This window comes from Heliangelus exortis, chromosome 16 (assembly GCF_036169615.1).
Source record: "Heliangelus exortis chromosome 16, bHelExo1.hap1, whole genome shotgun sequence".
NCBI classification, from domain to species: domain Eukaryota; kingdom Metazoa; phylum Chordata; class Aves; order Apodiformes; family Trochilidae; genus Heliangelus; species Heliangelus exortis.
In genome coordinates this window covers 14,574,469-14,600,061 of record NC_092437.1, presented here as the reverse complement: position 1 = coordinate 14,600,061, position 25,593 = coordinate 14,574,469, and the positions used below count along the sequence as shown (strand labels likewise).

The following is a 25,593-nucleotide window of genomic DNA, read 5'->3' as shown; positions in this document are numbered from 1 at the left end:
GTGTGTGTGTGTGTTTCTGGGTCTGTGCTTGTGGGGGGGTGTGTGTGTTTGTGGGTGTTTGTGGGTGGGTGTGTCCCACATGCTGGAAATCCAGGCAGATTTAGGTGGGTGGAGGGAAGGAGAGGAGGCAGGTAAATGCTATTTAATTTCATACTGTTCCCTTCTGCACCTTCTTGGAAGCTGCCTTTCCTCCTCCAGCCCACCTATCCACCCTGACAGAAATTCCACCCCCTCCAGTATGGTGCTTGGTAGTGGCAGTGTTGAGAGGACCAGGAGTATGATTCAGAGCTGAATCAGCGGCTGGTTGTCAACAATGTGAACCCAGAGGGCCTGATTTTCCAGCTGCCATTGTTCAGGCTGAAGTGTGTGCTGGCCAGAAATTGTCTCATATGTGGGTAGAGCCACGCAGGGGTAATTGGGAGCAGGTATCCCGTGGGATGGGCTGGCGAGGCTGAGCAGGGCAGGGTGGCAGCGTGGAGGAGACCTTCTGTGCCCTGCTGGAAGGGGGGTGGATCTGCACATTCCTGAGTGCCTTGTCCTCTCTGTCCCTCGTAGGAGAGCTTGGTCATTGACAGGCCTCGGGTGCGGAAGCAAACCAAACACTACAACTCCTTTGAAGAGGATGAGCTGATGGAGTTCTCCGAGCTGGACAGTGACTCGGATGAGCGACCCACGCGCTCCCGGCGCTTCAACGAGAAGACGCGGCGGTACCTGCGGGCTGAGTGCTTCCGTGTGGAGAAGAACCTGCTCATCTTTGGGTGAGTCTCACCCCTCCCAGACATCATGGCCATGCAGGAGTGTCCCCTCCTGCAGGTGGGTCACTGGCTGCCTTAGCCACTTTTTATCTGTCCTGCTCCAGTGCCCTCTCCTTCCAGCAGTGGCTGCGATGCTGGGACGGGGGCTCTTAAGTGAACATTTGGGTTGGAAGGAGAGTTAAGAGGAGCAAAAAGTGAGCTGGCGGGCAGTGACTCCAGAATCTGCTCCTGCCTCTTCCTTATTCAATCCCAAGCAAACTTCTTCTCTCTGCTCCCATAATATGGGGGAGGGACACCCCTGTCCAGGAGGGCTGGCAGGGCCGTATCCCCAAGCGAGCTCCTGTAGACAGTGCCAGCAAGGTCTCTAGTTCCACAGGAGTGTTTACCCTCTCTGTGCTCCTGCTTTTCCAGCTGGGGACGCTGGAAAGATATCCTGACCCATGGGCGGTTCAAGTGGCACCTGAATGAGAAGGACATGGAGATGATTTGTCGGGCCTTGCTGGTCTATTGTGTCAAACACTACAAGGGAGATGAGAAGATCAAGAGTTTCATCTGGGATCTCATCACGCCAACAAAGGATGGCCAGAACCAGGCTCTGCAGAATCACTCAGGTATTGCGTGTTCTCTCTTCCATTGCACCTCTACCCATCATTGCTGTGCCAGCCTGCAAGACCAAGGCTGTGGAAGTCAAAGCAGAGCTGACTGAAGCAGCCAGCAAGCAGATGTGCTTGAGCACTGCAGCTCTCTCTGCACAGAGAAAGTTGCTGCTGTGGGACTGACCTCCACACTGACCCTCTGAGCCAGCAGCAGGGGCTGGCTGGGTAGGGCAGGCTGTTTCTGTCACCCAGTGCCATGACATAGAGAGCCTTGTGTTGGGAGCAGAGATGCCTTCTGACTCTCAAGTGGCTGCTGCTAAGTTTTCTCTGGCCTGCTGGGGTTCCTTTGTGGAGGGAGACACCAGGGAGTGAACTTATGGGGTGCTGGTGACCACATGAATGTATTGGGAGTGATGGGTATGAGTGTGTTTAACCCACCCAGAGCACATGCCTGGCTGGTCCTCAGGGCACTGCAGGGCAGAGATCATTGCCCAGGGACCCTTCCTGTGCCTGTTGGCAGCCCCAGCCCTAACAGCAAGAGCTGAGGACACCAGGCACAATGCTCCCAGCTTTGCTGGGGAAGCTGGCAGTGCAGAGTGTGCAGCCACCTCACCCAAGGCCACCAGCTTGAGTCTTTTTTCATTATGGTTCTTGTCCCAGACATACTGGTCTGCAGTGCCTGCCCTGATGTGTGGAGAGGCAGTGCTGGTTTGTCCCAAGACCTCTGCAGCACAGGGTCCTGCCCTGGTGGTGCTGCCTTTTCTCTCTCCACCTAGCAGGACCCTTTATCTGGGGTTTGGCTGTTACCTCCTTGTTCAGGGGACCTACAGAGTCATTTTCCAGTGGGTGTGAGGGCCCATATCACACCACATGTCCAGTTTGTAATTGCATCTGTTGGGAGGTTCTGCTGCCTCCTCAGCTTGGTACAGAGCCCTCCCCAGCCCTGATCCCTCCCTGCTGTTTCTGCCTGGGCAGCAGGGACACTGCAGGTTCACCCCCATGCCTGCAGCATAGCTTCTGCTCTCTGTCTGTGCCCCCTGGGGCTGGAGCAGCCCAGCAAATAGACCCCATCATGCCAACAGCAGCCTGCAGCTGCAGGGGAATTTGTCTTTAATGATGTGAAGACAGAGCTGGTTCTGGCTCTTGTGGGGTGGAATGGAAGGTCACTGCCAGTTCTGTGTCAGAGGACTCTGCTCTGTCCTAGCAGCACTGCCCCTGCATCCTGCAGCTTTCAGGAGAGGTGAGTTGGGCTTGGAGGGCCACGACACTCTCTGGGGTGGCCAAATCCCCACAGCTTTGTGCTGCTTGGGGTAAACTGAATCTGTGGTTCAAGGTGGGTAGTGAGGAGGTTGGGACTCTCCAGGCTGCTTTTGGCATCAGGGAGCCAAAAGTTGGGGCTCTTGTTTCAACATGGTGGAGCACAGGGAAGGATGTTCTGGAGGGGTGCTGTGGCTGAGCCCCAGGAGCATGCTGCTGGCTTAAAACCCAACATCACTTTTTCCTTCTGTCTGGAAATGACAAACAGCTTTACAGTGTGAACCTGTCCAAGCACATGGCCTTCAGTGCCTTCCTATACTCCAGTTAACTTCCCAACTCCAGTTGCTTCCCACAACGTGAGCCACTTCTGCAGTGCTGCCTCCTGCCTTTGCCACACAGCCCTGCCCAGAGTGGCACCAGGACTGGACTCAAGAGCAGAGCAAGAAACAAACTGACTGAAATGAATGGGCTTGATTTAGATGATGTCTGAAAAGTAACAAACTAGCCATGGTTTCAGTGGAGGGTCAGGAATGCTTTAGTGTAAGAGCATCACCAAATTGGATATTTACCAGTGGGAGGCAACCAGAAATTTCTCCATCAGCTCTTCAGAATGGCTTTACCCACCTGTTAAACCTCCACGTGGTCTTGGCCAGAGGAACAACAAAAGCATCTAACCTGATGTGAGCAGGAGAACCCTCTGGTGTGGAGCAGCCATGTGGCAGGCACTGCTGGGGCTGGCCAAGGAGCCTGAGGTACAACTCATGTTTGCTGACCAGGTGAGACATGCTCCAGGCCCCCCTGATTTGCAGAAAAGCAACAGCAGCAATCAGCCCTGGTGACTTCATCCTGGGGCTGTTCCTTCTCAATCCTGTATCTGCATGACTGCAAGAGCACAGCACATGGGCATCTCAGCCCTAATCCAGCCCCATCCTACCTTCTGCCTGGAAGAGGCCACCCTGCTGAGGAAGCAATGTTTTGCCCAGAGTTTGTCAGGACAATTCAGTGCTGGGAACAGGAGCACTTTGGAGAAGACTCCAACCAGGAGTTGTTTCCATGTTCTGCTGTGAACTTGCATCTTATTTCAAGATTGAAAACATTTTTAATTTTCAGCTCCAGACACTGGACTTCATTTTATCTTTGTCAGCCACATGGGCCTGTGTTCTTTTTTCCTTTGGTACCTTTGCCAAGTGTAAGTTCCCCCTGCAGTGATCTGGTTCCCATGCAGCCCTCCTGCTGGTGCATGGAATAGGAAACAACCCCTACAGATCAGATCATCAGGATTTTCTTTTAGTTTTTGATCATTTGGGAGCTTCTTGTTTGAACTCTTGTCCCAGATCACTGTGTTGTCCCCACAGGGTGAACTTTAGAGCTGGCTGTAGTGTCCAGGTAAGGTTCTAAGAGTTGTGCCTGGGACCAAGGTCCTTTCCATGATTCTTTGTGTGTTTTTATACCCTTTGTGTTAAGCCTTGCACGGAGAACTCCCAGCACTTCCATTTCAGTGTTGATCAGATGGATTTTCCATGCCCTGTGTTTACCCTGTGCACTTCCCCCACCCTGCAGCCAGGACCTTGGCACAGCCTCCTCCAGCTCCCGGCTCTGCTGCTCTGCCCGGGCACCGTGGTGCCAGAGATGCCCCGTGGCAGTGCCAGGCCATGCCCACAGTGCCCATGGTGCTCACTGGCTGCCACTTGCTGTTACAGGCTTGTCAGCACCGGTGCCCAGAGGCAGGAAGGGGAAGAAGACAAAGAACCAGATGCTGCTTCCTGAGATAAAGAACGCGGACTGGCTCGCCACCTGCAACCCCGAAGTTGTCCTGCACGATGACAGCTACAAGAAGCACCTCAAACAGCACTGCAACAAGTGAGTGTGGCAGCCCACACTGGCTCCTGGAGACCATGGGCTGAGGACCATTACCGTGGGGAGGGTGGGAGAGAGGTGTGAAGGGCTCACTGCCCACACAGGGTCACTGTGCTCCAGTTGCTGGACCACCCTTGGAGCTCCTCCAGCTCATGGGAGCCCTGTCCTGCTCAGCAAACCTCCAGCCACCAGGTCTAGCAGATCACAGGGCTGTGGTGTCACACTGCATGGCTGGTGCCCATCCTGCTCTTGAGAAAGCAGGTCCTCCCAACCCTGGGAAGCAGAGTGTCGAGCAGGTTTCCTTGGCCTTGCTGGCTGGCCCTCCAAGCATCCCTCTGCAAACCCCTGGTGAGGGCTGTTGGGCCAGGCCCCCTGAGCACCTCCTGCCTGCGTGTCTGCATTGCTCTCTGCTGCCCCCGGACAGGGTTCTGCTGCGGGTGCGGATGCTCTACTACCTGAAGGCTGAAGTGCTGGGGGAGGCTGCAGACAAAGCCTTCGAAGGGACCCCTGCCAGGTAGGGACCTTACAGTGAACCCGTGGGATGCTTCTTGGGGAGGAGGGGGGAGGAGGAGCCATGGCTGGGCTCACCACAGCTCCAGCCAACCCCAACCGTGTGCCTTTAATCCAAAGTGAGAGCCCAGGGCTGTGCCCCATTCCCAGGGCCTTGGAGCAGAGTGTGCCCCAGCCCTGTGGCCTTCAGGCCCTTCCCAGCTTGAGGACAAGGACACCACTGAGCCTGCAGCCTGCCAGCTCCTGGCTGTCCTGCTTCAGAAAGACGTGTGATATGCTGAGCTTCATTTCCAAGAGCCCCTTAATTTCCAGGGGCAGTTGCCTGTCCCAGCACAGCTCCATCAGCACGAGTCTGTGCAGAGGGGACATTGCCGACCACCCCACCAGATGTGCTGTTTTTTTGGGGTTGGTATGTTTGAGGTGATTTCCCCCAAAAGATGCTGTTCAGATACAGCAGGATCTCCAGTCCTCTGCTGTTGCTTGGGTGGGAGGGCAGAGGGGCTGTGCAGCCTCTCCATCTGTGGAGAAAGCAGGCAGGGAAGGCAGTGGGTTGTGATGGAGCCAGGGCTCCAGCTCTTGGACTGCAGGAAGATGTGTCTGCCAGGCCACAGCATGGCCCCGGGCCAGCCTGGCACTCATTAGCTGTCCCCAAACCAGAGAGTGGTGGATTCTGTCTCCCACTGCCCCTGCCCAGCAGTGCCCAGCATTCTGCAGTGCTCGGTGAGGCTGGGAGAGGGACACTCGTATCTCCTTGGCCACAGGGAGCTGGATGTGCTGCTGCCAGACATTGACTATGTGGAGATCCCCGTGGACTGGTGGAATGCTGAAGCTGATAAATCCCTGCTGATCGGTGTCTTCAAGCATGGTGGGTACCCAGCTTGTCTGGTGGGTGCTGGTGTGTGAGAGGGACCCAAGTGGAGCACCTGGCCAGACCTCCAGTGCCTTGGGGGGACATTACAGCAGTGCAATGGGGCAGAGCTGTGGCCCTGCACTGTATCCTCACAGTACCAAGGCAGCTCTCCTCAGCTCACACAGTAGGTGGGGCAGGTGCCCAGTGTCACAGCAGACTCCTCTGGTTTGCCAGGAGCAGGGTGCCATTGGCTTCCAGGAGCCACAGGGCTGTTTGCTCCCAGCTTCCACCTGCTGCAGGTGCTGGGCACAGCTCTCCCTGTGCTGCACTGCCAACCCTCAGGGCTGCCTGGTAGGATGGACAGGCTGAGCTTTCTCCTTGCCTGCTGCCCAGGGGCTAAAGTTGGGAAATTGTTCTGAATTTCTGGGGGTGAGAATTGCTCTTGCAGCAGCACGGGCAGAGAGCGAGAGCTGGGTGGGGAGCTGTGTCCCACCGACCAGGAGGTTCACCTGCCCCAGGCTCAGGACTGCCTCTGGGGGTTCTTTCTCCTCCCTGATGGCCTCTGGTGGTTGGCAGGTTACGAGAGGTACAACGCCATGCGGGCAGACCCAGCACTCTGCTTCCTGGAGAAGGTGGGAATGCCGGATGAGAAACTGCTCTCTGCTGAGCAGGGCGCCAGCGACGGGGGCCAGGATGCTGCTGAAAGGTGGGTGTGGGGTGGCCCCATGTGCTCGTGGGCTGTTGGGGGCCGTGGTAGCAGTGGGGTGAGCTGTGTGCTGGGAGCAGGAGGGAAGCAGAGGATGTGTCTGAGCACAGAGGGCAGGGGGAAGCTGTCTCCCCAGTGCCAGGCAGAGGGATGGCCTGAGCACTGATTCTCCACTCCCTCCTGTCTACCACTGGAGCAGCCGAGGGGGTTGTGCCACCATCACCAGGGACTAATTCACTCTCTTACCCAGAAGCAGCGTGGAAAAGGAGGAGAGCAGTGGAGAAAAGCTGGAGGGGCTGCCAAAGCAGGAGGTGAGTGGGATTCAGTGTTCAATGCACCTCTGCTCCAGCCAAGCCTGCCCTCCCACCCTGCACCCCAGGCTCGGCCCCACTCTGCTGTGGGCACGGGGGAACCAGCTCCCAGCCCTGCTCTGTGCTGGCTTTGCCTGCCATGCACCTCTCACTGTCCTCCTCCAGCACAGCTTCTGCTCTTGCCTCTGTTTCCTGCAGCATCCACCTAGAGGAGAGCTGCTGGGAGTTGAGGGCTGGGGACAGCCAGGGGTTGCTCTTGGCTTCGGGAGCCATTAGAGGCCTTTCCAAAGGAGTCAGGGGTGTCCCACAAGGACCTGTGTCCAATGCTGGGCTCCCCAGTTCAAGAGAGACAGGGAACTACAGGCTACAAAGGTGACTGGGGGATTGGAGCATCTCTCCTATGAGGAAAGGCTGAGAAAGCTGAGACTCTTGAGCTTGGAGAAGAGAAGGCTGAGGAGAGACCTTATTGCTGCCCACAAGTGTCTAAAGGGTGGGTGCAAGGAAGATGGAGCCAGACTCTTCTCAGTACTTCCCAGGGACAGGATGAGGGGCAATGGGCACAAGCTGGAACATAGGAAGTTTCATCTAAACTTAAGAAAAACTTCTTTGAGAGTGCCAAGGCACTGGCACAGGCTGCCCAGGGAGGTTGTGGAGTCCCCTTCTCTGGAGACATTCAGAACCCTCCTGGATGCAGTCCTGGGTAATGTGCTCCAGCTGATCCTGCTTTAGTGAGGGATGATCTCTAGAGGTCCCTTCCAACTCTGATAATTCTGTCATTTGGTGAAACAGCCCTGAGGGAAAGAAAGAGCAATGACTGAGGCAGCAAGGGGGGGTGCAGGGTTCTTTTGAGCCTCAGAGGCTGTCACACTGCTGCTGTCCTGGGCAGCATCACCACAGCCCGTGTCACTGCGATGGGCCCCCCCTCCAGGCCCTAGAATGGACAGCACAGCCCTTATGAGCTGTCACCTTCCCTGCCTGGGCTGCTCCTGTCCCCATACCCTGCCAGGGCCGGGTGGGCTGCAGACATGAGGGGTACTGTGTGGGTCTGGAGATCCCTCTCTGATGTCTTCCTTCTGCAGGACCTCACGGCTGCTGGGGCGGGCGAAGGCAGCGAGAAGCGGGACGAGCCAGCGGCAGGTGAGGCCGTGTCTCCCAGAGCATGGCATGTGGCTTCCCAGGGGCTGGCATGACACAGCTGGGGTGCTGAGGCAGGCACCACTGGGTCGAGGGACATGCTGCTGGGTCGAGGGACTTGCTGCTGGGTCGGGGGATATGCTGCTCTGGCTTCATGGGTGAGGTGGCTTGGGCATCCTCTTGCTGGAGGCCTTCCTGTGCCATCCTGTGGGACCAAGGGACAAGCTGCCAAGGTCCTGGAAAGGAGTGTTTCCATCCAAAGCCAGGCAGGGAGGCCATTAGCCTGCCCTTGCCCATGCAGTTCCCTGGATGAGATGAGTGTGCAGTTCTCTGCCTTGGGCAGTGCTGGTGGATGCCATGGGCTGGCTGGTCCTGCTGCTGAGCAGGGAGCTGCCACCCTCTCCCCTGTATGGCCTGGCCCCCGGCCATCATCTGCCTCTGGGCTCTCTCTGGAGGAAGCTTGGACATGAGGAAGCTCTGCGCCAGCAGCTTTTGGGGTGTGGAGGCCCAGGGATGGTCACTACAGCTCCCTCAGATCGTGGTCCCTGGTGTCGCCCACGAGAGGGGAAAGGCAGCAGGAAGTTCTCAGAATGGGCCAGAGGCACACGGGAAGCTGTGTCTTTGAATGTGCATTAAATACTAATGTCCTTGCTGATGTTTGAAGCCCAGGATGGCTCCGACTCAGACAGATCCTGCTGGCCTGTCTCATCTGCCCTCACAGCCAGACTGCGCAGACTCGTCACCGTCTACCAGCGCTGCAACCGCAAGGAGCTGCCTCCCCGCGCTGAGGTGCTGGTGCCTGGTAACCATGGCTACTGGCTGCAGGATGAGATGTTCAGGAGAGCCTCTGAGATGGACTCAGTGAACAAAGAAATGCAGAAAAGGTAATGCAGCAGAAGGCCTTTTCCAAAGCTGGTTTAGAGCGGTTGAAATCCTTGGCCCCCTGGATGTACCCAGGTGAATGTCACCACAGCTGTCCCTGCAGCCAGCTGCCCCTGTGACAGAGGTGCCTGGGTCCTTGCAGCACAGGGAATGCTGCTCCCAGACACCAGCAGCTTTGTGGCTCTGGCAGCCAGCCTGGCTAGGGAGCAGCCTCCACTATAGTTGGTGGGTAGCAGCTGGTGACACAGTGAAAGGAAACAAGGGGACATCTCTTCAGGGTCAAATCCAACATCTGCTGGACCAGGGATCACCCCCAGTCCCAGAAGAGCAGGTGCTGCTGGGCAGTACCCTGCAGTTGGGGCACACCATGGATGAGGGGTGACAGATGAGCACTGGCACAGCCCTAATGTGTGGCCTCTCTGCCCCTTGTAGCTCTCACAGCACTTCATTAATCTCCTGATTGTGGCCTCAGGAGCCCTGTGGTGGAATATCCTGGTTGTGGTGTGCTCCTAGTTCATTTGTACACCACTAAGTGGAAGGATGGTGGGACCATCATGGCACCCTGGGAGGCTCTCTGCTGTGTGGCAGGGGGGTGCTGCCTCCTTTGCTGTCAGTTCCCAGCAGACAACCCTGGGACTTCCTGAACTGCTGGGGCTCTCTGGGGTCAACAGTCCTTGATGGCTTTGTCTCTGTTGAACCTCTCCCCATTGCAGGAGCCCACACTTGGTATCTGGTGGCTCTCTGTTCATCACCTCCTGGCATGGAAGCTGCTCCAGCCCACTGATCTTCCCTCTCCCCTTCCTCTGGACTTCTTCTGGTTGTACTGTCCCCTCTTCAAGGTGGGGACATCAGTGGCCGTGCTGTGGATACCACAGCACCCTGGTATTTCCTGCTTTTTAATTCTGTGTAGTTTTTTGGGGGGATCTCCTTACTGGAGTGTCCTGGGCAATTTCCCACCAGCTTTTAATGTGAGGCCTTTCATTAAGCTCCCTATTGGGCTCCTTGGTTTGGATCACTGATTTTTCTGTTAACTTTCTTGTTATTCTCCTTTTTTGAATGAAATGTTGCTGCAGAGGGCTTGCAGCCCCTGGGAGCAGGGGTGGGAATCCTGATCTAGGTGTATTTTTGTCAGGTCAGGAGTGCTGTGGGTGCCATCACCCTGTCTGCTCTCCTTTGACCTGCCCAGCTGCTTGGTGGTGCTGGGTCAGAGCTGCAATTCAGAGGAGCTGAGATGTGACTTTAAGGTTTCTTCAGCTCATAGCACTTCCCCTTCTCTGCCCTGACCTGCTCCTGTGCTTGCCCTGCACTTTGCACCCTGGTTTGTTCTCTGGGGCCTGTTTCTCTTCCAGCTGTTTGCTTGGGGCTGTATTTGCCCAGGACACTTTTCACCATCTCTGTCCTGGCTCATTCCTTTGAGTGATCCTCAGGAGGTGAAAGCTCAGAGTGAAACCAGAGTGAAAGCTGTGCTGTAATGAAACAGCTGCTTCCCTTCAGTGGGGAGGGGATGACACCCACCCCTGGCACCCAGGAGTCCACAGGAGTCAGCTGGGTGGATGGGGATTACTTCTGGGACTCTTCTGGCAGTGAACCTCAGTCCCATTTTCCATCTGGAAGGGGCTGGATGAGAGCTGTGTCTGCAGGACCTTCCTTTCTAATTCCTGGCACAGAGATGGCCTTTCCATGGAGGTGATGAGGCAACTTGATGTGGCAGAGGTCAAGTAGATGAGATGAGTTTGTGCCTCCACAGAAGCTGCTGGAGCCTGTGCCCCCTCAGCAGCACTGCCAGGAGCTGCAGTTAGTGTCCTTTCAAACAGCCAAGAGTTTGTTTTCAGCTGTGAGCCAAGAACCAGAGGGCCTGTGGCCTGTGCTCCTCCTGACTCTGCTCCCTAAAATGGGAGTCGTGGTCGTGGTGATGTCCCTGGTGGGCTCCTTCTGGCAGCTCCCCCAAAACTGGTGGGCAGTAAATAGATGGTCCTCTCTGCCCAGTGTCCTGCCCGTGCTAGAACCAGAACATGTCTCAGTGGTGCTGATGTCTCCTCCCTGCCCCACAGGTGGACCAGGAGGGAGCAGGCAGATTTCTACCGCACTGTCTCCTCCTTTGGGGTTATCTATGACCAGGAGAAAAAGATCTTTGACTGGACCCAGTTCCGAGCCATCTCTCGACTGGAGAAGAAGACAGATGAGAGCCTGGAGAAGTACTTCTACAGCTTCGTGGCCATGTGCAAGAATGTCTGTGGTCTCCCACTGTGGAAGGAAGATGGTAAGTAGAAATTGCATGGTCTCTGGGGGGATCACAGTAGGTCTGTGTACTCATAGGTCAGAAATGGTCCCACTGGTCTCGTGGAGCAAGGGGGCAAGGGAGGAGTTTCAGGGACAGTTGGAGACAGTGAGACACCAGGCAGGCTGTGGTCTTGTAGAAGACACCTACATTTTGTCTGCCTTGTCAGAAGTTCCCAGCTCCAGTGTAGAGATGTGATCTGCTACTTCTCTACTCCTCGCATCTGGAGGTTGCTGTCTTGGATAAAATTGGTTGTGAGGTCATGGAAGAGCTCCATGAGACCTCTTGAGAGCAGGGGCTGAAGCCCACAGGGCTGCTCAGCCTTCCTGTTGTGCTGGGGATGTGGTACACGGTGGTGACAAGGTGACAATCCATTATTCTATGAAAAACTTCACGGGTTGAGGGACTCCCTTCCCCGACAACCTGCTGAAGGGCTACCAGAGGCTCTGACCCTGAGGAGCTGCTCTGTACAGCTGGCATTGGTGGAACAGAGCTCAGACAAGGCTGAAATCCTCTGCAGCCACATGCTGCTCTTGGTCCACCTGAAAAGCTGAGGGTGTTTGCTCTCGTGTGTCCATTTGGTGACAAATGAATGGCAGGGGTGAGACAGGGAGCTACAAGCACTCCCCACCTCACCTGCAGCCTGAGCAAGAGTTCAGACTTGCTCATCACCACCTCTGAGTAGCTCTCACCAATCCCTATGGCGGGGCCTGGGCTTTTCTGTCCCCGCTGCAGGTCCCCCAGACCCTGACATCTACGTGGAGCCCATCACGGAGGAGCGTGCTGCCAGGACCCTGTACCGCATCGAGCTGCTGCGGAAGGTGCGGGAGCAGGTGCTGAGGTGTCCCCAGCTCCAGGAGCGGCTCCAGCTGTGCCGGCCCAGCCTCTACCTCCCGGTGTGGTGGGAATGTGGGAAACACGACCGGGACCTGCTGATCGGCACCGCCAAGCACGGCCTGAATCGCACTGACTACTACATCATGAATGACCCTCAGCTGTCTTTTTTAGATGCGTACAGGAACTATGCCCAGCATAAAAGAACGGGGCTCCCAGGCCCAGAAACGCTGTGCTGCCTTTACCAGACTAACTCCAAACTCTACAGTTCCCCTCTCTACAGCCAGGGGGACCAGACCTGCGAATCCCTGGAGAATGAAGCCGAGAGTCGGATCAAGGTGGAGACTGCAGACAGCACCATGTCCCAGGCCGGGGGCAGCCCGCCTGACCCAAACTGTGACACATTCATGTCCAAAGTTCAGGACATCATTTCCAGTAACTATGACGAGAGCTCTCTGCCAGACTCCTTGGTGTGCATGATGTACGACGAGAAGGCCAACAGTGAGCAAAGCTCCCTCGCCAGGGACAGCCCGAGCTGCACAGACGTCGGGAGCAGCATTGCTAAACTCTCTGAGGGGAAGCTAGAAGGGGACGAGGACCCATCCAGCTGTGATGCAGATGCCATGAGAGAAACTCCCTTCCTGGAGGGTTTGCAGGTGGGCTGTGACCGAATGGACAGTCAGAATGAGGAAGCTGAGCCATCACCTTCTACCCCCGAGAGCAACCCAGCGCAGAGCGTCCCAGCAGAGCTCTGCCAGGCTTTGCAGCAGAAGGGAGACCCTGCCAGCCCTGCCCCAGTGCTGCCTGAGCGTGGGGCTGTGGAAGGGGTCATAAGTGTGGGGCTCTACAGTCCCAGTCTTCATAACTATGAAATAAAGGTTCCCCCTGATCAGAGGTTCATCAGCCTGCTGCAGGAGAAAGGAATGGAGGCAAAGTCAGGGCCAAGTCAGAGCCACAGCGAGGAAGATGAGGAGGAAGAAGAGGATGATGATAACTCTGAGACAGCAGCAGATATTGTGGAAGGCTTGAGTGGTCCCAGGACCAGGGCCAGTTGTGAACCTGAGGCTAATGAACTGGGGGGTGAGGAGCAGAGCTCTGGCCTCCCCACACCTGAGGACACTTGCCCAGAAGATGTGAATGGTGAGAGAGAGTCCCTGGGGCTGGGGACACCCGAAGGGCTGGGGGTGCCCAGGCCAGAGGGAAGGGAGGACCACGGCCTGGATGAGGAGAGCAGCCTGCAGCACTTGCCAGGCCAGGCTCAGAGCCAGGCTTTCAGCCTCCCCTCACCTCTGCTGGGGGTCCCAGGGACAGAGCCCCCCCATTCCGAGAGGGAGGCCTGGGGCCGAGGGGCTGAGAGGCCAGCAGGCTGCAGAGAGACCCTGCACCCCGAGCCCCAGGGGGTGAAGCAAGAAGAGTGTGAGAAGAGAGAAGAGGAGGAGAAAGCCAGCAGCAGCCAGAGCCAAGGTATGGTCCTGAGAGCTGCCCCTGGTTGACAGTAACCTCCTGGGGTGGGAGGGACCTCCTGTCCTCCCTGCTGAGACAGAGCCTTGGGGCTGCCAAGCCCTGGTGTAGCCTCTCCTCTGAGGGAGCTGGGGTCTCTCCAGCTGATGTGACTGGGGACCAAGGGGTTGGTGGCTGTGTTTGCCAGAAGCTTCCACCCTAAGCCCAGCAGCCCCTCTGCCATCAGCACCCCATGGGATGCAGGATTCCCATCCCTTCCCAGCACAGGGCACTGCCAGGCAAGCAGCTCCTTTTGGAAAGTCTTGTGCCTTCCTTCTCACCTGCCCGTGGGATGGGGATGGCCAGGGATGGGGGACATGGCAATACAAGCCCCCCAGTCTCAGCCCAGGGGAGTGCTGGCCCTTCCTGAGCAGCGTGGGCTGAGACTTAGGGCTGCTGCATTGTTTGGTAGCTTGTTGGGGCATGGTGGAACCAGCTTGGTGCTGGGGTGAGAAGGTGTGAGGGAGTGAGGGAGGGTGGTGATGGGTTCTGTTCTCTGTCTCTTTCTCAGATGGTCCAGAGAAGTATCTGGAGGAGGAGAGCAAGAGTTCTGCTTCTGTCCTTCCTGGGGAGATCGATGACCTTCACGATGCCCGGGCACCAACCATAGCCCAGCTGCTGCAGGAGAAGACACTTTACTCCTTCTCTGAGTGGCCTAAGGTGAGTTTAAAATTAACTGTTTGTTTTGCAAGAGTCAGTGTGCAGACCTGGCCAGCAGTGGCTCACACAGCCCCAGTGCTGCCTCCTGATCCTCCACACACAGCTTCCCAAGGGTGCTCTGAGTCCAGGTGTGTCCTGCCATGGACACACCTGCCCCAGAGCAGCTCCCCACTGAGCTGTGGTCACCAGGGCTGGGCCTGTCTTTAATCCTGAGGTGAAATACATGAGTCAGTCATTCAAGTCCTGGCACCATCCAATTCTGTTTGCAGGACCGTGTGATCATCAACCGCATTGACAACATCTGCCACGCCATCCTGAAGGGCAAGTGGCCTTCTTCCACCCAGCAGTTTGAGACACAGAGCCTGCTGATGGCCCCAGCTGTAGCCAGCAGTGCTGGCAGCAGGAACAGCTTTGCTGAGTCAGAAGCCCCTGATCCCAGCTTCAACAACGGGGTGTTAATCTCACAGGTACACAAGGTGAGGGGGGGCCTCCAGATGGAGACAGGATTGGGACTCTGGGGTGAAGCATTGCCCAGAAGCACTTAGCAGTTTCCCAAGTGGAGCCTGGGTTTTCACTGCCTCCTGATGCCCCTTGTGATGTATAACACACAGCTTTAAGCCACTTGGTCCCTTCAGCTGAGGCTCCTGATGAGCTCCCTGGGCTCTCAGCCCCTCCTGGGAAGGCGGCTGAGCTGCCACCACTCCTGCAGCTACAGAGGGGCTTCCAGAGTCAGCACTGGAGCACCCAGCGTGGTCAGGGGAAGAGGAGTGTCCCAGAGGAAAGGATGCAGGAGAGGGCAGTGCCCCATCAGTCACCAGCTCTTTCTCATCTCCTCTCATTGTTGGACACAGTAGAGACAGAAGCTGCTGGCCTGGGACCTCAGCCTGGTTATCCAGCAGCTGGTGGTGCACCCAGGGAGATCAGAGTGTGTGTGAGGGTGCTCCTGCACCATCCCCACACAGGGGAAGATGTGCCCAGGGAGAGGGCATCCTTCAGGGCTTCTGTGGAGAAGCAGAAGAGCCTGAGGATGAGCTCAGTGTAGGGTTGAAGAGCTGTGTTCCCTGGGCAGCGTACAGCCCGTAACCCTCTCCGTGGCTTTGGTACCCACAGGAAGGTTTCCTGACCCCTGCCTTTGCAAAGGATGAACGGAAGCACAGGAGGCCCTATGAGTTTGAGATGGAGAGAGATGCCAAGCAGAGGAGCTTGGAGCACCTGGCAGCAGCCCATGTTCATCCACCCATTGTGCTGAACGGTTGGCGTGACGCAGCAGTGGACTTGTCCAGAGCCTCTGATGGGTCCCCAGGGAACTCCACTCCTTTCCCCCTGAACACAAACATGCCCAAGCTGGGGACTGTGAACACCCTCCAGGGCTCCTTGGGCATGGACTTGTCTGGCATCCTGCAGGCAGGGCTGATCCATCCTGTCACAGGGCAAATTGTGAACGGCAGCCTCCGAAGAGACGACGCTGCCATGAGGAGGAGACGGGGCAGGAGAAAAAATGTGGAGGGGATGGACCTCATCTTCTTGAAGGAGAGGCCTCTTCCGACCAGGCTGCAGGTGGGTTGATGCTCTGCCCTTTCACATGGTCAGCACAATTTGAATCACGGTCCAAGTATCCCCTTCCATCTCTGCTGCCCATGGCAATGCAGGACCAACTCCAGGACAGCCTGGCTTGTGCTGGAGCAGGCAGGAGAGGATACTGTTCCAGGGAGGAAGGGAAGTTTTCCCTCTGGCTTGCAGTACTCTATCTGGAGTGTTTGAGTCCTGCTCAGCATTATCAAAAGCAGCTGTCCTACCTCAAGGGGTGTCTAGGGTTAGAGAACAGAAGATTCTTGACTGCATTGGAGCTGTGGCCAAGCGCCTGCTCCATCCTTTCTCCTTCAGCTCTGGGTTCCACTCAAAGAAGAATGGGGGCCTTGGGGCAAGACCAGTCCCTCTAGATAGCTTTTAGGAGTGATCTGGGAGGAAGCTGGTGCTCCTGGTGATTAGGATATTTCCAGGTGAGTTCAGAGGCATCTCCCAGCTCTCTGTGCCCTCCGTGCCTCCAGCTCTGGGGACTGAGTGGCAGTGTAATGTGGGTGGTGATTTAGGGGCCAGTCACTGGCCATATGTGGATTAATCTGTGTGATGGCAGCAGGTGACCTGCTTCAGGAGCTCTGTGTATCTGGGTGTGCATCCATCACCACTCGTTGCTGATGGGCCCTCTCTGCTCCTCAGGATGTTCAGGAAGACCACATGCAGCTCCCCCAGACCAGTCCCCTCCCCGATGGGCCGGTTGCTGCTACCTCAACTCCCCAGCCAGTCCCAGCTGTGGGCAGCCCAGCAGAGAAGGCTGTTCCCAACAAGAGTCTCCTCGACTGGCTCCGTCAGCAGTCCGACTACACACTCGACGTTCCTGGCTTTGGCACAGTAAGGGTGGCCTTTGGTGGCACCTGTGTGTGTGTCTGCCTCGTGTCTTGCCCTCTGTGTTGGGTTTTCTGCCATTGCTCTGGAGCTCGGGGCTTCCACAAAGTGTCTCAAAATGCAGCCTTTTCCCTGTGCCCGGGCTCAGGCTGCTTGGCAGGGCTGTTCAGAAGGTTCATGACAGGGCAGGGAGGTGGCACTGTTCCCTGTGCAGCAGTGAATGTCACTTTGCTGACCTGTGTCCTCCTGCTCCATGCTCTGTTCTCCACCTCCAGCACATCCCTCTGCCCAGTGCATAATTAACCCACTGTCTTCCAGAAGCTTCAGGGATGGAGAGAGAAATGGGGAAAGGGATTTGGAGTGCTCAAGGTCTGCATTGCTCCTTTTAACCCAGGGTCATTTTAGGCAGTGCAGTTGTATAAAGTAAGGCTCCAGACAAGAGGAAACCTTGCTGTAAAACCTGGACTGAAGCTGCTGTGTGCAGGCTGCCAAGGCTGTAGTTGTGTGACCATGGGTTCCATCAGAAAGCAGAGTGGCAGAGAGTGGGGTTCAAAGTCTGTCTGATTATTTTTTTCATCTCAAGCAACCAGCTTTTGGTGTCACAGGTTGGTTTGCTCCAGGCTTCAGCTTATTTAGCCTATGAGACCATGTGGTAGGCAGATCACAGGGTGTAAAATGGAGTAGGAAGAAATAAGGTGATAATACAAGGCAGGATGGCCCTTGCTTTTCAAAGTCCAGAAAGACATGAGCTCTGTGCCAAGGATCATGGACCCCTGGGATCACTGCATGAAGCAGTCAGATAATGCAGCCAGTGTGGAGCTGCCTTCCTGGTCCTTTCCATCACCCTTGCCTTCTGTGGGGCCTTACTGGAGCCTGCCCAGACTGGCTGTGCCACTGGTGAACCTCTCCCTCCCAGCAAGCCCCCAGTGCCCCACACCAGCCCTGCAGGATCTCCCCTGTCAGAGCTGATGTCCTCTCTCCAGGGAGAATGGATTGAAAGCTGCTCCAGAGGGCTGCAGCTCGTTGAAGGGCAGGCCAAGCTCAGGGCTTTGTCTTTGCCTGTCAGGAGCCAGAGCCTGGGGGTTCCTTGTGGTCCTGCATCCCTGCAGGCTGAGGGACACCAGGACTTGGTGTGTGCAGTGGGTGGCAGCAACTCAGTTGTGACTGTAGGTTGCAGTCCTGAAGAGCTCTCATCCCCCCCAAGATATGGTGCAGCAACTCTGTGGTGGGAACAGCTGAAACAGGAGGGCAACAAGGCCCAGATGAGCTGGTGAGAAGCAGGTAGCTGTGTCAGGCTGACTCAGAACACCACGTGCAGACCTGTTCTCTTTCTCAGCAGTAGTTAGTGCCCCCTTTACAGCTGCACGGCTATGAGTTGGCAGCAGGTCACAGTTTTAGGGCTGGAGAGGAACTAGAAAGGGCTGGAGCCATCTCAGTGAGGTGCACTGGAAACCCCTCTATACCTACAAACCCCAACTGTGCTCATTTGAGAGCTGTCCCTGTGTCAGAGCCACCCGCACTGCTCCCTCTGTCCCTCGGGAGCTCCTCTGTGCTGCTCTCCTGCAGGGCTTGTAGCCAGCCAGGCTCATTAAGCCGTCAGTCTCATTAATGTTGTCTTGTTTGCACTCCAGAATTTTTCAGACAAGCCCAAGCAGAGGAGGCAACGCTGCAAGGACCCCAGTAAATTGGACATTAACTCACTGACGGGAGAGGAGCGGGTGCCTGTGGTACATAAGGGTACCGGACGGCGGGTAAGCAAAGTTCTGTGCTCTGCCCTTGGTCTCTTGAGATGTTTAGCAGACCCTGAGCTCTCCCAGGGGAACATTTAGTCCAGAGAAGCCTATGGATGGGACAAAAGTCTGGGACACATCCCTGATCTCCAGTGTCCTGTGACAATCTGCCCAAGGGGACACAGACGTGTGAAAACTTTTGTCTGTGGAGTAAGCACAGTCTGGGAGTTCCCCACTGCTGGGGTGCACAGACCCTGCAGTGGCAAAGGGATTCAGCCTTTGGCTTTAAAGCCACCATCAGCACAGCTCTGGCTGGTGCTTCCCATTCTGGATTTGAATTTCCCCTTGAATTCACTGTGATGTACCACAGATTGTAGTATTGCCATGCAGATATCTTTGCTTTGTTCCTCCCTAGGAGGTGCAGGCAGAGCACACCCACACCCATACCCATCCAAGTGCTGGGCATGAGGGAAGTTGAGGGTTTGAAGAGGTTTTTCATGCTTTCTGAGCAAGGAGCATGGATTTACTGGTCTACAGTTTAATCTCCATTGCCTTGGTGTTCACCTCTCTGAATAAGAAGGGACATTCAGGGATACTGTCCACCCAAATTCAGTTTTAAATGCACCCAGGACTGCACTAGATCAGAAGGTGTTGTGACATTATTCACATCTAAAACCAAAAACTAAAAGGTGAGGCAGAAACAGGCTGTTTCAGCCACATTTGTTTCCCTCTGTTACATCCATAATGACTACTGGGGACCTGGGTGAACTGGTAGGTTTGTCCAGCTCTGAGCAGGGCTTTTATGGAAGCTCTGTCCCCATTGATTGTCCACGGGGAGGGTGATGGGATGGGCCACAGAAGCTGAACTGGTCTTTTCTCCCTGAACTCTGTGTCTAGAGGTAGCAGGTGCATACTGAGTCCTGCAAATGTGTAGCAAGGGAAGAGTCTCTGCCCCAGCCAGATGGCAGCCCAAAGCAAGGAGCTAAGAGAAGTGTAATGGTATTTCTTGTGTTATTTTACATAACTCTTTCTAAAATAGAGGTCATGCTTCTGCTGTGTTTTATAGTTAGGGGGAGCCACGGCACCAGCATTGAAGGAATTGCCAAGGTGGCTTGATGCAAACTTGGAGTATGCTGTTGCAGCTGACTGGGCTGACATTGTTAAGCTTTCAGTAAGTTAGAGCTTTTGGAGAAATCTGTATCATGTCATCTTTTCTTTCCCCTCCCCATCCCCACAACCTTTCTCCAGTGAGGATCTGGGAGCTGCGAGGCAGGACCTCAGCTGCAGGAGGGGATGGCTGCAGGGCTGGCAGCACCAGGAGAACTCCCCTGGCAGAGGGAGGAGAGATGGGGGTCAGTGCCCTGGGAATGGGGCTCAGCAGTTCAGGGGGACTGTCCAGAAAGCCTTGGGATGCTTAGAAATAGCAGGGGCCAGAGACACACCCTAGGAGCAGTAATCCTCCTGGAGTGCTGGATAGCAGGGTGTGGACAAAACACATTCTCATGGGTCAAATTTTCAAAAATAACCTTGGCTGAAGCTTTTCATCAGCTCCTGCAAACTCTGCCTTTGCAGCAGCCCTGGGCCTCCTGAAGGCTCTGCAGGTCCTCAGGCCTGAAGGCTCAGGCATGGGCTGGGAGAAGGGCAAGGAGGGGGCTGAGCTGAGCCATGTTCATTCATCCTCTTCATCACGTGGAGCCCATGGAGAGAGGGACATCTCTCCCCTGGAGCACACGGGTGCTGCTGGGTCACCCTTCCCCACCCCACGGGCTGGCCTTGTCCAGGCTTCTCCCTCCAGTCCCCTCACCTGCTCCCGGGTTTTGTGGCTGCAGTTGTTTGTGTGACACCCCTGCAGGCAGCTGGGGGGGAATGAATTGGCTTTGAGGTTTGTACTGCGCTCAAATTTGCTTTCAATTAACACTGAAGATTTGGCATCCTCAGGAAACAGCACCCTGCCTGGGCAGCCAGCACCCGTGTGAGCTGGCAGCTCCTCCTTACCGTGGTTTTTAGGGGCTGGGTCTTTGCTGGTGGGGGCAGCTGCCTCCCTGGACACTGCCCCAGACACCCCCTCACCTGCTTCGTTCTGCAGCTCCGTGCCCTGCAGAGTTTGCACCCCTGAGCCCCATCAGCACTTGGCTTTTGGCAAATGTGCTTCTGTCCTGGCACATTCCTGTGCAGGGAGATGTGGCTGCTCTGAGCCCTTGGGCTGTTCAGGGGCCTGGGGTGGGTGCACTGTGGAGCCCAGGGGCAGCCAAGGTGCTGTGCAGGTTTTCCCATGTGCTGGTGGGAGGAGAGGAGAAGATTCCCCCTCTGGGGGCAGTAGTGGTGTCGTGCAGGCTGCAGGGTCATGGGATTCAGGTTTCTGCACTGCAGTTGTCAATGGGAAATACTTCTCCTACCTAAATCTGCTATTAGAAATAGTTTGAAGATCAGTGGTATTGGAACTCAAAGGGAGCCACAAAGGGAAATATTTAAATGTCTGTGGTGAGGATGGTGAAAAATTGAAGTTTTGAATGGTGCTGTGGATCCCCCTGCACTGCTCTGTGTAACCAGGCAGTCTCACCCCATTGTGGTTGCTGGGCTTTGGTCCCGTATCTGAATGCTCAGAAGAACCTTCCTGGTGTCTCAGCAAAGCTGTAGCTGGGAGCCCCTCAGACAGCATGTCCACTCTCCATGCATCATCCCATGCAGTGTTGCCATCCTGCAGAGCTTTGAAAATTTGGCCCTTCGTATCTAAAAGACGTGGTCACACCTGTGGCTGAAGCCACGGTTAAAGCTGGAAGGGAGCTGAGTGTCTGACACAGAGCTGCTCCGAGGGCCTGGGTGTTAACACAGGGTAAAAAACGTGCTTCCTCCTTTCCTCCCTGTGCACTGTGATGCTGCAGGATCACGGCCAGGTTGGATGGGGCCTTGAGTGACTTAATCTAGTGGGAGGTGTCCCTGCCCATGCAGGGGGGTTGGGACTAGATGATCTTTAAGTTCCTTTCCAACCCAAGCCATTCTATGACTCTATGGCAGGGCAGAGCGAGGGTGTTTTGCATTTGGCAGCATCCCTTGGGGAAAAGTTGTGTGTACCTCTCAAACTCCATATCATGTAAGCAAATATTTTTTCTGTGCTGACACCATCTGGGACGCAGATGTGAGCACGGAAAAGACAGATTTCCTCTGATGCAGTGATAACTGTCAGGCCTTTTTCTGTTGTGTGTGTTTCATTTCCAGGGCTACCTTCCAGAAAGCAAATTCAATCGCATCCTCACCGAGCCCGTGCTGCGAGACGTGGGGCCCCGCCGGAGGGGGAGGAGGCCCCGAAGTGAACTCATTAAGGGCCCTGGTATTGTAGCAGATTCTTCTTCTGGGATGGGACCATTGTTCATGAACGGACTGATTGCTGGGATGGATCTGGTAGGACTTCAGAACATGAGAAACATGCAAGGGATTCCTCTGACTGGGCTGGTCGGGTTTCCTGCTGGATTTGCAGCGGTGCCTGCTGGCGAGGACGTGAAAAGCACCCTGAGTATGTTGCCCATGATGCTGCCGGGCATGGCCACTGTACCACAGATGTTTGGTGTCGGAGGACTTCTCAACCCCCCCATGACAACGACTTGTGCTGCGACTGCTCCGACTTCCTTAACAAGCACAACGAAAAGTGGTGCAGGCAGCGCCGAGAAAGCCACTGAGGAGAAACAGAGCAGCCAGGACGGGAAAAAAGAAACTCTCTCTGAAGATAAGCCTGGTCCTAGTTCGTTTTCTAATCAGACAGAATCCGCAATAACTACCAGTAGTCCTGTAGCTTTTAACCCGTTCCTTATCCCAGGGATGTCTCCTGGACTGATCTATCCCTCAATGTTCCTTTCCCCCGGCATTGGGATGGCGCTGCCCAGCATCCAGCAGACCAGGCACTCGGAAGCAGCCAACCTGGAAAGCCAGAAGCGGAAGAGAAAGAAAGCAAAAGGGGAATCAGCAAACCCAGAGCTAGAAACTGTCTCGCTGCCCGAAAAAGAAGCTGCAAACAGTCAAAACTGTACAGAGCAAACACCTCCTTCGTCGGCAGAGAAAGAGCAGGACGGGGCAGCGGAGGAGGAGCGCGAAGCGGCTTGCGATACCAATTAGAACTTTTGTTTCGTTGGGAAAAAAACAGACAAAAAAAAAAAAAACACTAAAAGATTGTGGCTTGTGAGTTTCTTATCCCATAAACTCTTTGTTACTTACCCTCCCAGCCCCACTCTGCATTCATAAACCTGTGTTTCCATGAGAAATATTATCTACCTAATTCCCTGTCAGAAAAAAAAAAACTCTGGTGACATACTACATGTTAATAGTTGCAGGGTCTTGCCACTTTATTAGATAAACAGTGTTGTCTAGCTAGTATGGGAGGCACCGAATTCTCGTTCTGTTTTTCCAGTCGTTCATCCCAGCTGATGAAAGCAAATCCAGTACTCGGTCACCCCCAAAATTGCTCACTCCTTTGAGAAGAAAAAGCAGCAAAAAACCAAGAGTAAAAGAGAAGTCTTTGCCTCTTGGTCTACATGCAGACAAGGGTATTTCTGTCTACAGTGACACTGAACAAAAAAGCCTGTATTTGGGGGTAAAAAGCACAGCTATAGTAAGTGCTAATGTGTATTTTTTATTTAAAGTATTTCCCTATTTTATCATGGTTACTAGAATAGTAGTATAGACAGAAGTATATAACTAATGATTGAAAATGCATATATTCATTTCTTTGAAAGGCAAAAGCATAACTGGTAGTGATATAATTTCTTGATCACCCCCCACCTCAAAGGTTTGGAGACAAACTGCAGCGAGTGAAAATACGACACAAACATTCTTTTGTATTTTTTACAACCAAAGTTTGGTTTTACGTTAAGTGGAGTTTAGTTGCCCTTTCCTCAATAGTTACAAGAACTTTTCAGCTTGAGCTGGAAAGGTTTTGTGCATCTTTGCATGACTTTTTTGAGGTTACTGTACCTGTAGCTACCAGTTTCTTCCTCGATTCTGCTGGTCTTCAGTTCCCTCTGGCATTAGTTCTCATCTGTGGCATTAGAAGTGCTGTGAAGGCTTTTTGGTTTTTACTAGCCATGAACAGGCCACACTGATTTTAATGCTCTTACATGAACACTGAGGCTTTTTGAGTTTTTATATTTTTCCACTCCTTCCCCCAGAAGCAGCGTCCTTTCAGCAAACCAGGCAAAGGCTGGAGGCCGGCTTTCCTGTTTCAGGAGTCCTCTGAGAAGGACAACAGAGACTTTCAGAGCTTGTGATTCTTCTTTTTACCATTTAGACTGTGAAGAGATGACCTTGGCTTCTTCTTTCCATTCCGTTTGCTGTTCAACAGTGTTTCCAAGTCCCCTCCCACTGGCAAATGATTTCGACGTCTGCATTTCCAAGGGACAGGTTGTAATGCCACCAGCCCCCAGCTCTGGGTACTGAGACTCCTCCACAGGCGACGCTTTATTATTTTTCCTTCCCTTCACTCCTCATTTAGTTTTTCTTCCACTTGGGCTTGATCTTATTTGCAGCTCGTGGTTTGAGACTTGAAATAAACCTGCGGTGGTGCAGCAGTGAGACAGAAGGCAGGCTGGTGAGGGAGTTGGGAGTGTGCTAGTAATCGGTTTCACATTTGGTTGTCACAATTTACTGTATTTTTTACTTATTTTCTGTTACAGTTTTTGCTAATTTATCAGATGGTCCAAATGTTTCGACATAACTATTTCAGTTTGCATTATTTATTTATGATGCTTTGTGTCATTGTCTTTTATACATTTGGGATTATAAATTATGTACATGTTAAAATTAGCATCTCAAAGAAGTCTGTTACCCATGGTCTAAAAAGCATTTGGTTTCTATTTTCATGGAATTTATTCCCAGTTTACTGGATTGGATGATTTATTTTTTCTTAAGTATGTAACCAATCATCATGCAACCCCCCTCTTCCTGATAATTAAATGTGTTCTATTTAATAACATCCTTGTAGCATAGATACTGTATCACTATCGACAGATTTCTTAGAAATGCTGCTATCTCTATTTAACTAACATTTTGTTCAGTTTTGCCTCCAGTGGAAGCAGAAAGGGTTTTTGCAGCTGTTAAATCCAAAATCAATATAATTTATTTATGTAAAAAAAAAAAAAAAAATCACGATTGATATATTTTTGAACCTTTTAAGTACTAACTTCCTTTTTATTCAGTAGAACATGTACTTGCCCTAAATCCTGAAAATACAAATGCTATAAAACTTCATATATCTTCAAAGCCTTACTGTGAATGGATACAGCAATCTCTCCAGAGTCCATTTCTTGTTACGGGATAGTTTTTTTCCAGGGTTACACGTGTAAGGAACAGGGTTTTAAGTGAAATTTATTTAATTAGCCAGCATGCTTTATACCTTGTTCTTCCTTATCAGACATGTATGCTACGTCTCTGGGTGTTTAGGCTTCTCTTTGACTGCTACTTTGTGACCCTTTTGCAACCCGATATACTCTGTGGATTATTTAGACTGTAAGGCTTTAAGTGGCTTCTTATTTTCCATCATATCCAAAACAAATGCCAAATTTTCACCGGGTTTCATGGCTACTCACACAAACATACATTCTTCACCAAATGTGCTAACAAAATAAACTGTCTGTGCTCTTGAACATGGATAAAAAGAAAAAAAAAAAGATTTAAAAGTCAGATTTTTATTTTTTTAATTTAGTGACTAGATGATGCTTATCTTTCAGACTTGGCAGAGCCTTGCTACAGATGTATATAATTTTTTTCCAGCAAATATATGTGAATGTTGAATTCACCTGACTCAGTGAGAAACGTTACTTGCCTTTTTCTCAGCACGAATCCATCGAGAAGCTGCCAGACCTCTCCCATCTTTAGGGCTGCTCTTGGTGCACCATGAGGTTTGTGTCTCTGGGGAAGGGCTGTTCCTAGCTGGCTCCTTGGCTTTTCCTGCCACCAAAGGAGGTGACCAGGCTGTACCCCCACTGCAGCCCCCAGCTCTTCCGCCCAGCGCTGTGGGGGTTAACTCTGCCTGTGGTGTGGGTTAACTTTGGGCTGTGTGGGTTAACTGTGGGCTGTGTGGGTTAACTCTGTGCTTTGTAGGTTAACTTTGGGCTGTGTGGGTTAACTTTCTGTGCGTTGTAGGTTAACCTTGGGCTGTGTGGGTTAACTTTGGGCTGTGTGGGCTAACTGTGGGCTGTGTGGGCTAACTGTGGGCTGTGTGGGTTAACTGTGGGCTGTGTGGGCTAACTGTGGGCTGTGTGGGTTAACTGTGGGCTGTGTGGGTTAACTGTGGGCTGTGTGGGTTAACTTTCTGTGCTGTGTAGATTAACTCACCATGCCCTCT

General features: G+C 53.7%; 1 protein-coding gene across 12 annotated transcripts in view; it reads left to right on the top strand.

Moving 5' to 3' along the window:
- CHD6 (chromodomain helicase DNA binding protein 6) overlaps positions 1–25,049 on the top strand; it is a 91,701-nt gene extending 66,652 nt beyond the window's left edge. For 4 of the 12 annotated variants that reach the window (XM_071760102.1, XM_071760103.1, XM_071760101.1 and 1 more), the window contains 18 exons: positions 556–758; positions 1,167–1,366; positions 4,309–4,468; positions 4,890–4,979; positions 5,737–5,840; positions 6,402–6,531; positions 6,782–6,842; positions 7,922–7,979; positions 8,641–8,860; positions 10,910–11,118; positions 11,872–13,434; positions 13,982–14,130; positions 14,400–14,606; positions 15,241–15,687; positions 16,348–16,539; positions 18,165–18,284; positions 19,330–19,434; positions 21,480–24,222. In XM_071760102.1, the coding sequence (XP_071616203.1) occupies positions 556–758; positions 1,167–1,366; positions 4,309–4,468; positions 4,890–4,979; positions 5,737–5,840; positions 6,402–6,531; positions 6,782–6,842; positions 7,922–7,979; positions 8,641–8,860; positions 10,910–11,118; positions 11,872–13,434; positions 13,982–14,130; positions 14,400–14,606; positions 15,241–15,687; positions 16,348–16,539; positions 18,165–18,284; positions 19,330–19,434; positions 21,480–22,370 (5,109 nt within the window). In that variant the 3' untranslated portion in view covers positions 22,371–24,222. Of the gene's footprint in view, positions 1–555; positions 759–1,166; positions 1,367–4,308; positions 4,469–4,889; positions 4,980–5,736; positions 5,841–6,401; positions 6,532–6,781; positions 6,843–7,921; positions 7,980–8,640; positions 8,861–10,909; positions 11,119–11,871; positions 13,435–13,981; positions 14,131–14,399; positions 14,607–15,240; positions 15,688–16,347; positions 16,540–18,164; positions 18,285–19,329; positions 19,435–21,479 lie in introns of all 12 variants that reach the window. The other 8 variants (XM_071760099.1, XM_071760098.1, XM_071760100.1 and 5 more) reach the window with 8 other exon arrangements.
- The last annotated feature ends 544 nt before the right edge of the window (positions 25,050–25,593 follow it).